The sequence below is a fragment of the Lactuca virosa genome, chromosome 4 (assembly GCF_052849685.1).
Source record: "Lactuca virosa cultivar CGN04683 chromosome 4, Lactuca_virosa_CGN04683_v6, whole genome shotgun sequence".
Taxonomy (NCBI): Eukaryota; Viridiplantae; Streptophyta; class Magnoliopsida; order Asterales; family Asteraceae; genus Lactuca; species Lactuca virosa.
Window position 1 is genome coordinate 97,893,749 of NC_136429.1, and position 13,347 is coordinate 97,907,095.

General features: G+C 36.1%; 1 protein-coding gene across 1 annotated transcript; it reads right to left on the reverse strand.

Moving 5' to 3' along the window:
- Nucleotides 1–5,577: 5,577 nt before the first annotated feature.
- On the reverse strand, nt 5,578–6,978 carry LOC145104807 (uncharacterized). Its single transcript, XM_079041984.1, has 2 exons — nt 6,664–6,978; nt 5,578–6,513 (listed from the first exon to the last, which is right to left on the reverse strand). The coding sequence occupies exons 1-2, from the start codon at nt 6,976–6,978 to the stop codon at nt 5,578–5,580; spliced, it is 1,251 nt and encodes a 416-aa protein (XP_078898110.1).
- Between the last annotated feature and the right edge of the window lie 6,369 nt (nt 6,979–13,347).

The window sequence follows — 13,347 nt, forward strand, 5'->3', positions numbered from 1 at the left end:
GCATACTAACTATCGAACGTAGTCAACTTAGTCTCAGCTTTGCCAAACATTTTTTGTCAACTCCAAATAAATGTGTGGCCTAGAGATATCCACTTCTCCATTTCTAATAGAATGATCAAATAAACTTTGACTACATAGGTCTATACTATTCCTCATGCAATATCTAGTCAAAACCTGTATGGCTGCCAGTTACGGACAACGCTAGGGAAAAACCAAGACAAAACAGATTGTAGAACAAAAATCTTATGTATATCCATTTGAAGAATAACAAATATAATCTTCTTAATTTACTCATGTGATGATCCCTAAAGAAATCTTTAAGTTTGGTTACTCCATTACTTAACATCTTCATTTTCAAGTACTCATCAGTATTGGTCGCAGGGCTTTGTTATGTTCTTCCCTATAAACAATCTACCAATACTAGGATAATCTTAATTTTGTACTATCTCCCAGTAGTATGACTGATTGTGGAATTTTGAATAAAATATTATTCTGGAAGTGGTTCTAAACATGCAAAAGTAGGAACACATATTGTAGAGGTTTGAATTTATCGAGTAGTGAAACGAGATCAGAATTGATATGAAGTATGAACACAGAGAGTAAATATAATCTTGTTTCAGCTCATATTATGCTTTTATGATACAAAGAGTTTCAGACAGAAGTGTGAAAAATTTCTCTCTAGTCTATGTATCCTTCCCTATTTATAGGAAAAAGAAACCACACAAAAAATACAAAGGACTATTACAATACAGTTTCGAAATCACTATGCCCTTGTAATAATATTACAATACTAACGAAAACACCATAACCTTCGACACCTTACAACATACTTCGGACCTTACAATCTCCCCCTTTGTAAGCAGTGTCGAAATCAGGTTATCAAAACTTGAGCAGCCATATGCAAAGTTCTCCTTATCTCTGCATACCAATTCATGACCCTCTTCAGCTCAGCTTTATCCGCATCATTGTTCTTCTTACAACTATTCATACGCACACTTAATTTTGTATATTGAGCAGTTGTATATCTTTCAACATCACATGATTGGAATAAAAACTTCATTGATTTTCCTTTTTTGCTTTTTCCAACGAACATAGCCCCTAATGGCTTCAAACATATCTCCCCATCAACACAATTCTTCAAATCAGCTTGACTCTTCAACACTGACCGAGGAACTGTAATTTCTTTTCCCATTGACAATGCCAATTCAACATCTGTCAAACCTAGACAATCAGAGTAATTGTCTATGAAAAGCTTGATATGCCCTAACTCCAAATGTAACACATCTTTACTGGTTCCATGAAGTTTCGAGGCATCCATGGTTTTGAGAATGTTCGCAACTTGAATAAGGTCATTCAAGTTCATCAACGGAAAATCAGCAATAGAGAAATCGAAAATAACATTATTTACCCTCACAACATGATATCGAAAATTTTGCAGTATATTTTCGAATAGCACATCCTTAGTTATGCTCAACACCCGAACAATCTTGACAAGCGACCAAACTTCATTGTTAACACGCTGTCGCGCGCGTATTAAACAAGTAAATTATCACGGCTTGTTGCACTAAAAATATAGCAAGGGAAGCAGGGTCGAATCCTCAGGGACACAACCTAAAAGTCAATGCCTTTTTGCATCAGGCACATCTAGTTAAAACATAAATTATAAAAGGGGGTTTTAATTGTAAAATAAAAACTAAAAATGCAGTAATATTAAATTAAACGAAAATCGATAATAAAAGAGGTTTCAGCTCTGCTGCGACTTTCCTAATCATGCAACTGATCCAAATCTGATTTTTTGAGATGCGTTCTATCTAAGTTGGTACTGAGAAAAACTAACAAGCTCTAGTAATTTCTCTTTTACCTAAATTAGTAAATCAAAACAAGCTCTTCAATTAGCCCTAAATTTTTACTGTTCAATTAAACAAGCTCTTAATTAAGATCAGAAAAGTTGCATTAAGTTCTTTGTAAAATTCCCAGCAATACCCAATACTTCTCACAAGCTCGAAAGCGTAAATATATGATTTTTACAGTTTATACCAGAGTTAAATCCCAAAACGGAACCAATCTGATACTTATTACTTTTACCAATTTATTAAAAAAATTACGGATTCTATTAATTGATTAACTAGAATGATAAAACCCTATCTAGGTGACCAGACTAACAAGAATTCAAACCAAACATTCATTAAGCTCAAAACTGAAGAATCTAGATAGAAACACAAATCAAAAACCAGATCTAATGATCAATAACATGAAAAGTACTTGTCTTATGCAGAACTGAAAACTAGGGTTTAGCCAGACATGGCCAAAATCTGATGAAAACAGATGAAAAGAGACATCAAACAACTAATCTTACTAATCTACTTGAAGGAGATGATCCACAGTCTTCAGATATTCAGAAATCGTTGAAATAAGAGAAGAAACGCCTCAAAAATCGTATTTTCATCGTCTGGTACGTCTAGGATAGCCAACTTAGGTTATCGGAAGGTTATTAGGGTCTATTTATACGTCCAGGAGCAAAAACAATGTGCATGCAATCGCATGTATCAAAGCTGCGATCGCAGGTTTTAAAGAAAACGTGTCTCATGCCTTTTTAATGAAGTAGGATACCATTTTGGCACTTTTTGGCCAACTTACGATCTCATATACACAACCTGCGATCGCAGGTTTTCATTTTTCACTTCCGGATGAATTTTTAGCACTAAAAAACCTCGAATCCAAGCTGCGACCTAACCTGCGATCGTATAAAGTCCCCATGCGATCGTATAAAGGAAACCTGCGATGGCATGTTGCGCCTAAGACGTCCAAAAATTCGTCTACTTTTCAGATCATTTTGAATCGCCTCAATCGGAGTTACGGTTCTCGAGATATGGTCAAAATACTGACAGGGGGTCAAAGCTACCAGCAACATCCTTTAACTTTAGATTGCAAATTCTATCTTTGTGTGATCAATTCGATCGGATGTTTCTTGACCAAAGCATCTTCCAATCATTCCGCAACATACTCCATAAGTTCCAAGCTCCATTTTAAGCTCCAAACGCACATCCAACTGCTCCCAAAACAGTGCTCCACTCGAACTATCTGAAATTGACATAAAAACATGAGCAGTACGGGAATTCTAACGAAAGACATGAGCTGAACATTATTTAAATAAATGACATGCAAATGTACAAAATATGATCCTAAATGCTAATGAAAACTACCCTATAAGATGCATAAAATGGTATCTAACAAATCTCCCCAAGCTTAAACCTTACTTGCCCTCAAGTAAGAAAAAGATAAAACATTATAAATAAATGGAAAGATGTAGATGACATAAAAAGGAACTTAGAATAAAAACTAAAACAAGATTAAGGAAACTAAAAATTTAATCTTTATCAAAACACTTCACTCTTTTTTTTTGTTCACATGATCATATTTCACAACGAGGAAGCTCCAATGAAATCACTACCTAGACAACAGTCTCAATACTTTATATTAATGATTCATAATTATATTTAATGAGTTAAACCAAACTTGAGCAAATAATTTATACGCCGAATTAAATTTGTGAAAACAGTGTATTTTTAAAAATAATTTCACGAAAATTCGTTTATAAAAACTTAGCTTGACCAACCCCTCCTTTTTTTTTCCGAACTCGTCCAGTAAACGCGGTAAGCTCCATTATGGACATAAAATCCAAGCTTACCCCTATGATTCCACTATCGAGGGATCAATCTCATTATACCACACATCTTCTTTGTCTCAATCAACTCTTCAGATGTAACTTGCTTGCTTCTTGATTTCGACTTGAACTTGACTTGGATTTGACTTTGAATTGTAGATTTCTTCAAGTTGCTTGATATACCATTTCTAACATATATATCGACTGGGCGTGAATTTTACATTGAGGCCCACCATATCTTCAATACTTTAAAAATGATAACTATTTTGTGGGTATAACGAGAGTTCCCTCCCAACCTCAAAAGGCGTAGAAAGTATAGGGTTCAATACTTCAAGGAATGATAAGGGTTATCCAATCTAGGTTCTTTTTAAAGCATTCAAGGAAATTATTTTCAAAACACTGTTCGTTTTTCCATCCCACACTTCCATTGTAAAAATTATCTTACTCATATGTTGATTCATATTGAAAACATTTAAAGCACTTGAAAAGATAATTCTTAAAATTGATTGTAATGAGACCGTTATTTTCGGTAACTGTCACAGTTCATCTTAACAGAGCTATCGAATGTAAAAAATATCCTCATCTCATGTAAATTTTTAATTTTTTTTGGATTTTGATATGCAGAAAATTAAAAATAAAAATAACTAGAAATAAATTTTTTTGGGCCTTTCTTGTTCTCTTATTTATGAATGTAGAAAAATAAAATATTTTTTGGACTTTTTTTGAATTTTTTATATGTAAATGTAATGCAGAAAATAAAATGCAAAAATAAAATTTTGAAAAATTTAACTAAAAAAAACTGAAAAATTAAAATTTTAAACAAAAAAAATTGAAAAATTAAAATTTTAAACAAAAAAAACTGAAAAATTAAAATTTTAAACAAAAATGCAAATTTTACACTAACCCCTCCCCAAGCTTAAAATGATGCATTGTCCTCAATGCTCAGAGAGGAATGAACAGCTCAATAAAGCAAATAAAAACAAAAATGTGCAGCTAGGAAAGAATGTACCTGATAAAAGTGTAGAAATCTGATTTTGACGAAGATGTGGCGAAAAATCTGAATTTCAGCAACTCTGTCGATCCTTTGATTTCCCCAAGCTTGCTTGGAACTGCAACCATCTCTTTATTGAAAACATAAAAACTAAAAACTACTCATCGGGTTGCCTCCCGGAAAGCCGCCCATTTTTAAAGTCGTTGGCTCGACTTTGCCCAACCAGATTATTAACTGGTGTGGTTGGGACTTCTCTGAAGCTCAACTCTTTTCCTTGTGACTCCAGATCCCTTCAAATATGTCAATATGGGTGGATCTGGAACTTGTTCAGCAAACTGGAAAGACTCCAAATAGTTATCAGATAAGTCTTTCGGTTGATTAGACTTCTTTCTCTTTCTGATCTTCTTTTTCTTTGCAGGAATCTCCTCATTCTTTTCTTTAAACTTTCTTCTTTTCAGTTTCGTATCTGAAATCACCACTTCCACCTTTTCTTTTTCCAAAAGTTTTTTTTTCTTTTCATATTTTTATCTGATTCTTCTTCCATAGCAGATTTCAGCTCAACCTCTTCCACCTCCCCAAGCTTATCTTCTGCCAGCTCCTTGGATATAATATCAGATGAATTTTTGTCTAAAAAATTTTCTTGCACAGAGACATTAGAAATCTCACAGCATCCCTCAGACAAAGGACTGCTGGTACCCATATAATTGACAGAAATATTTTCAAAAGGAAAGTCATCATTATTAATTTTAAAGTTCACAACTTCCTCATTAAACTCCATTGAAAGTGTACCACCAAAAACATCAATTTTAGTTTTTGCAGTTTTCATAAAAGGTCTTCCCAAAATAATAGAGTTTGGATCAGAAGTGTCCAAGTTTCCCATGTCTAATATATAAAATTCAGCAGGAAAAATCAGATTATCCACTTAGACAAGAACATCCTCCAGTACACCTTTTGGGTGTACTGTCGAGTGGTCAGCCAATTGGATAATTGTCCCGGTCTTTTGTAAAGTTCCCATTTTTAATTTTTCAAAAACAGAATAGGGGAGGACATTGACTGAAGCTCCTAGTTCAAGCATGGGTTTTGGAAAATCAAGGCTCCCCAATTTACAAAGAACTGAGAAAATCCCCGGATCCTTGCACTTTAGAGGCAAACCTTTTTGTAAAATAGAGGAGATATTTTCGCCAGCTTTTACAATCTCATTAAATTTCATTTTGTTCTTTGGGTTGCATAAATTTTTAAGAAACTTAGCATAGCGAGGGATATGTTGGATAATATTTAAAAGTGGGATATTTACCTCAACCTTGCGAAGAATTTCCATAATATCTTCATCATCTCTTTCGCGCTTCGTACTCTTCAGTCTTGATGGGAGTGGAGGTAATGGCTTGTAGTCCTTCAGAATTGGCTTGGGTAGTGTTGGAGTTTCTTTTTCTTCCAGCTTTTCAGATTCTTCTTCAACCAACACCTCTTCAAACTCTTCAGCTTCAGCTTCTTTTTCTATCCCTTCCACATCTCCTTCTTCTATCAGAACCTCTTCAAACTCTTCTTCATCTTTGTTTTTTAGTTCAGATGAGCTTGGGCCTTCATATGTTTTCCCGTTTCTCAAGAAAATAGCACTCACATGATGCTTTGGATTGTTTTCAGTATGCCCTGGTAACTTTCCTTGAGACTCCAGACGACCCACAAAAGTGGCAAGTTGAGACACCTGTTGCTCCAGATTCTTGATACTAGCTCTAGTTTCGGTCTGGAATGTTTGGGTGCTCGTGGTTGGACTCTTTACTATATCTTTTAAGGCCACACTAGAGCTACTGGGTTGATGTTGCAAGTTTTGATTCTGGAAATTCGAGTTCTGAAAGTTGGGCTGAAAGTGAGAATTTTGATGAAAATTTGTCTGCTGAAAACCCGGTTGCTGAAAATTTCATTGCTGCTGAAATCCGGGTGGAGGCTGAAATTGTTGTTTTTGCTGATAATTATTCTGAAAATTCTGGTGGTAGCCCCCGACAACTTTTACTGCAACTGTATCCTCTTGCAATATTGGGCACATGTCAGTAGGGTGATCAGTCTTCAAGCAAATCCCACATTGTTTCTTTGCAACTGCTTTTTCTTTGGTCAGGAGCAGAACAGCTTTCGTCAATTCAGATATCTGAGCTTCCAGATGAACATTATTGACTTCCTTGACACCCCTTGGTTGATCCGGATACCATTCTTCTTCAGTAGCAGAATGCTTTGACTCTATTGCTAACTTCTCGATCAGCTCCCGAATTTCTGTTGGTGTCATATCTCCTAGAGATCCTCCACTTGAAGCATTTATCAGGCGCCTCTCCATGGGTGTCAGAACTTCACAGAAACAGTTATAGACCTGTTAATCACTAATTCCATGTTGGGGGCAACAAACCAACAACTTCTTGAATCTATCCCAGTAGGTATGTAGAGCTTCTGTCTTCCTTGTTTGATCCCAAGGATTTCTCTTCTAAGAGTGGAGACTCGCGTTTCTGGGAAGTATTTCTCTAAAAACAGTTTCGCAGGCTCGGTCCAAGTGGTGATGGAACCAGATGGGAGTTCATATAACCATTCCCTTGCTGAAGCTTGAAGCGAAAAAGGGAATGCCCTTAGTTTTATCTGGTCTTCTGTGACAGCATGAGGCTTCATTCCTGAACAAACCACATGAAATTCCTTGAGGAATTTATGTGGGTCTTCGTTTTCCAGTCCACGGAATGTGGAAAGAAGATGAATTAGCCCAAATTTGAGTTCAAAGTTATGGGCTTCTGGAAATGTAATGCAAAGGGGCTGCTGGTTGACCTCTTGAGTGGCCCACTCTCTAAGGGTCTTTTCTGATTCGTCTCCACTCATGTCTGATTGTTCAGATTCGGTTTCTGAAGAGTCCGTGGTTTCAACTTTAATGGAGGAAGGTGGGGAATAAGTTTTATAAGGGCTGTTTTGAGGAGAAGATGATAAAATAAAGGAAAAATCGGATCTGGTTTGTTCCACAAGGGAGTGCCTTGTGGTGTGGAGGTTTCTGGGGGTATGGAAGATGATAAACTAAAGTGACCAGCTGATTGTTTCTTTCTTGCTGCCTCTTTTTCCAGTCTCCTTGCAGTTCGCTCGATTTCTGGATCAAAAACTAAAGGTGTACCTGAACGAAAATTTCTTGGCATAAAACTATTAGAAAGCACCGTGTCCCCGACAACGACGCCAATTTGTTAACACGCTGTCGCGCGCGTATTAAACAAGTAAATTATCACTGCTTGTTGCACTAAAATATAGCACAGGGAAGCAGGTTCGAATCCTCAGGGACACAGCCTAAAAGTCAATGCCTTTTTGCATCAGGCACATCTAGTCAAAACATAAATTATAAAAGGGGGTTTTAATTGTAAAATAAAAACTAAAAATGCAGTGATATTAAATTAAACGAAAATCAATAATAAAAGCGGTTTCAGCTCTTCCGCGACTTTCCTAATCATGCAACTTATCCAGATCTGATTATTTGAGATGCGTTCTCTCTAAGTTGGTACTGAGAAAAACTAACAAGGTCTAGTAATTTCTCTTTTACCTAAATTAGTAAATCAAAACAAGCTCTTCAATTAGCCCTAACTTTTTACCGTTCAATTAAACAAGCTCTTAATTAAGATTAGAAAAGTTGCATTAAGTTCTTTGTAAAATTCCCAGCAATACCCAGTACTTCTCACAAGCTCGGAAGCGTAATGATATGATTTTTACAGTTTATACCAGAGTTAAATCCCAAAACGGAACCAATTTATTAGAACAATTACGGATTCTATTAATTGATTAACTAGAATGATAAAATCCTAGCTAGGTGATCAGACTAACAAGAATTCAAACCAAACATTCATTAAGCTCAAAACTGAAGAATCTAGATAGAAACACAAATCAAAAACCAGATGTAATGATCAATCACATGAAAAGTACTTGTCTTATGTAGAACTGAAAACTAGGGTTTAGCCAGACATGGCCAAAATCTGATGAAAACATATGAAAAGAGACATCAAACAACTAATCTTACTAATCTACTTGAAGGAGATGATCCACAGTCTTCAGATATTCAGAAATCGTTGAAATAAGAGAAGAAACGCCTCCAAAATCGTATTTTCGTCGTCTGGTACCTCTAGGATCGCCAACTTGGGTTACTGGAAGGTTATTAGGGTCTATTTATACGTCCAGGAGCAAAAACGATGCGCATGCGATCGCATGATTCAAAGCTACGATCGCAGGTTTTGAAGAAAAAGCGTTTCGTGCCTTTTTAATGAAGTAGGATACCATTTTGGCACCTTTATGCGATCGCAGGTTTTTATTTTTCACTTGCGGATGAATTTTTGGCACTAAAAAACCTCGAATCCAAGCTGCGACCTAACCTGCAATCGCGTAAAGGTCCCATGCGATCGCATAAAGGCAACCTGCAATCGCATGTCTTGCCTAAGACGTCCGAAATTTCGTCTACTTTTCAGATCATTTTGAATCGCCTCAATCGGAGTTACGGTTCTCGAGATATGGTCAAAATACTGACAGAGGTCAAAGCTGCCAGCAACATCCTTTAACTTTAGATTGCAAATTCTATCTTCGTGTGATGAATTCGATCGGATGTTTCTTGACCAAAGCATCTTCCAATAATTCCGCAACATATTCCATAAGCTCCAAGCTTCATTTTAAGCTCCAAACGCACATCCAACTGCTCCCAAAGCAGTGCTCCACTCGAACTATCTGAAATTGACATAAAAACATGAGCAGTACGGGAATTCTAACGAAAGACATGAGCTGAACATTATTTAATTAAATGACATGAAAATGTACAAAATATGATCCTAAATGCTAATGAAAACTACCCTTTAAGATGCATAAAATGGTATCTAACAAAATCTTGTTCCTTACCTAACACAGCGTGGAACCTCAGCTTCATGTGAATAAAATCATCTTTATCCTTGAATTGATCAAAAATTTTATACTGAGCTGTAAGAAACATCATCTCATTGATTGGAAAATCAAGTTGATTCATGTCAGAATTCTCGATAGCATAACTCTTTCTTGGCTTCTTTTCGAACTCATACATTTCATTATATGCCACTATTGCTTTGATATTCTCATAACTATACAGCTTCTTTGGATCACTTTTATTCAAAGTAGGAGGATCACTTTTGTTCAAAGTAGGAGGATCATTTTGACGAAGCCTCAAGATACTTTGTATTGGGCGTTGCTTTTCCATTTCTGCATCGATTTCAACTTTCCTTTCTTCCTTCGATTTCTCTACAACAATCCCTTTTCCTCTCCCCTTATCTATTTCAGTTTGCTTGGGTTTTGAGGAACTTCCTTCACTTGTAGACCCAATTTCAATGCCTTTTGCAATCGGAACAATTGGCTTTGTAGTTATTGTAGTTTCTATCACCGGATCAGCCTTTGAAATTGTTGGTTTTGATGTTGGAATATGAGTTGTAAAGACTTTACCAACAACCTTTGCTTCTTCGTTAGTTCTTTCAGAAACACCATCTCCTTTACCAACATTCCTCCTCTCCCCCCTTGCACCCCTGTGATATCATGTGGGGCATTCGTTGGTAAGAGATTAGACAACTGAGATAATGGAGCCAACTCCTTTTGAATTGCAGTTTCAAATGAACGAAACTTCTGAGTTAAAATCTCAGGAGTTAATAGAGATGAAGAACCAGACTTCGAAACTAACTTTTTCAATTCACTAAGCGAACCATCAAGCTTCTCAAAACTTTGAATATAACCAAGTGCTTTTTCTTCAAACTTGGGAATAACAGATTGATACCATTCCACCACTTTTGTTACACCCCCTGCAACAATATCCACTTTCGAAAGTATAGAAGAATTATTGGTATTCAACTCATTAAGCTCTTTTGCCACATCAACCTTCAATTCTTCAAGCTTTCGATTCACACCTTCTCTTATAGTCTTGACATCCTGAACGAAGAGAACATGGCATTCCTTCGCAACCAACCTTAGCGCCTTGAGTTCACTATTGAAAGTGTCATATTGAGCTTTTACTCGGAGCTCATTGTTTTTATCCATGATATCCAGCTTGTGTTGAAGTTGAAGCTCCTGAGCTTTGAGCATGACATCGACTTCAATGCCAGATACATAATGTTTGATTCCTGCATCTGCTTGGAACTGTAGTAAGGAATTGAGGTTCCTGTTGAGAATTTTGAATTGTTTTCCCGACATAAGCATATGATCTGGGACGTCTTCTTCTCCAGGATCAAATTCGAGATCAATAAATGATCCTCCAAACCCTCCATCATCATTTTCATCATCATTTATCGGTTTGGGTGGGTCAGTTGATTGAGACGGAAAAAGAGGAGTGATAGGTTGATTTATGACTTGATCAAAGGTTGGTGAATGAGTTGATATAGTAACAATTGTGAAAAATAATGGTGGTAGACAAGTAGTTGTAGAGATGGTAGAGGTTTCGAAAATACCTTGATTAGCAGGAAATGGATTTTTTTTGTTCAAAACTCCTTCACCCATGTTGACATTTGCATCCGTATTAGATACGTGTGCAAGAATTCCTAAGGTTCGAACCTCCTCAATAAATGGCTTGGTTAACGAAACCTCGGGTGGTATGACCGAAGTCTGCTCAGGAGTTGATATTTTGTTTGATTCACCAAGAAGAGTAGATGTGTCCACTGTCGACGTTTTCATAGAACTACTTGAAATTCCTATCTTCTCGAAAGTCGATTTGACAGGAGATTTCTTCTTAGATGAAACTTTACCCATTGGTGAGTCAGGAACTACTTCGTCGTCCATGGAATTTTCCTGAAGTATCAACTTTCTCTTCTTTTGTTTCTTTGTGATATGTTTAGCAACATCCTCAACTCTTCTCTTCTTAGATGATGGGGAAACTGGTACATGTATTTCACGAAGAACAACTCCTTTCCGAGTTACATGTGGCTTTCGAATCATCGAGGGTGAAAAGCTGGATGACCTTTCAGGAGATTTTCTTGACCGATGAGCCATCTTTTTAAGACGCTTTAACACACCAGATTTCGAAGGAACTATCTGCTTTGAAGGATCAACTGTTTCAGTCTCCATAGGCTTTTCCGACTTCTTCGAAACTTTTACTCCCTCTCCAACCTTTTTCTTTGGTGACTTAGTCACGTTCTCCTCTTGAAATGGTTTCAAAGTGTTGGATTAGTGTCTAAGGCTGTAACTATATTTGGTAAGTACTTGACTCGGTTATGCATGGTCCTTTTGGGTTGCCTTCACCATAGCAACTTGACAGGATGATTTGTTAAGAGAGAAGAGATATTATGAATATATTATGAGAATAATATATATTTAAGGAATAATAATATTATTTGATTAATATAAGTCATATATTAATTGAGAATTAATTTGGTGACTTAAAGAGGTTAATTGAATAAAGGGCATAAACTGTCAAATGTGTGATAGTTGTATTTTGGGCTATGTATCCTTATGGATATTGGGGTGGACGAAATTTAGGGTTTGGGAACCTTAAATTCGTCCAAGCCTTGTATCTAGAAGGATCTTGGATTGCTTAGGGCCTAAGTCATTCAATTAGGGTTAAAGGAGAAACCCTAATAGCTCATAGTATAAATAGGACCCTTGGGGTGGAGAAATCGGCACTCTTGCAAGCCAAGGAACCCTAGGGCCGATTTCTATCCCTCCTCCCTCTCTCTCAAGATCATCTTCTTGCTAGTTGGTGTTTGTAAGCCATTAGAGGAGTGACAATTGTGACTCTAAGCTCCAAGAAGAAGAAGTATCAAGCAAGTAATTCAAGGTATTCTTTCAGATCTGATTTCATATGATTAGATTCAATTGTTTACATTAGATCTAGTATTGTAAGTCTTGGATACAATGCATGTTCAATTAGGGAAACCTAGATCCAAGCATTAGGGTTTGCATGTGCACATAGGAAAGTTCTTATGGCTCAAACCCATCAGTGGTATCAGAGCTTTGATTGATTTCTATTGAATTGATGCATTGGTTGATTGCTTGTTGCTTAAAAAAATTCGATTTTGTGATTCTGACTGCTGTACTCGGCGAGTAGCTCCAACTCGGCGAGTCCATAGAGGTACTCGGCGAGTTCGAGCGTCAGAAGGAGGAAGTTTCGGGATTTCTTGCTGTTTTACTTGAGGATACTTGCCTTAACTGTTTTGGGTCATTAAAATCCGATTTTAATCATATATATGAGTATATTCTTGACCTAACAAAAGATAATTACCAATTAGTTGAATAATAATTTCCTTATATGATAATTGTTGATTATTTGAATTGAATTGGTAAATTGTTTTGCAAGTAACATTAAATAAGATCAAATTGAGATAATCTAATTAGATGATTTATATTATTTGCTATTTGATCCTTATGCTTTGAAAAAGTTCAAAGACTTGTCCTCAAGCTTTGAAATTTTAAATTTTGTGATTAAAAGTTTGATTTGGATAATTTTAAATTTCAATCCCTAGAATTTTACAAGTTTAAAATTCAACCCTATACTATTATATTATTACAAGCTTAATATATATATATATATATATATATATATATATATATATATATATATATATATATATATATATATATATGTATGATTTACAATGCTAGTCTTACCATTAGTAGGCCTCATTCACGAAGCCGGTCTATAAGGTGGGTATAAAGTTGCTGCCTATAAAATGGCGCTTAATGGGTGTACATTCACACCCACCGC

What these genes read in the sequence shown, in the direction of transcription:
- LOC145104807 (XM_079041984.1), bottom strand. Translation starts at nt 6,978, where the DNA reads ATGGAGAGGCGCCTGATAAATGCTTCAAGTGGAGGATCTCTAGGAGAT. An exon ending in TGCAAGAGGATACAGTTGCA is followed by an intron (nt 6,514 to 6,663) that starts GTAAAAGTTGTC and finishes TCTCACTTTCAG; the next exon opens with CCCAACTTTCAGAACTCGAA.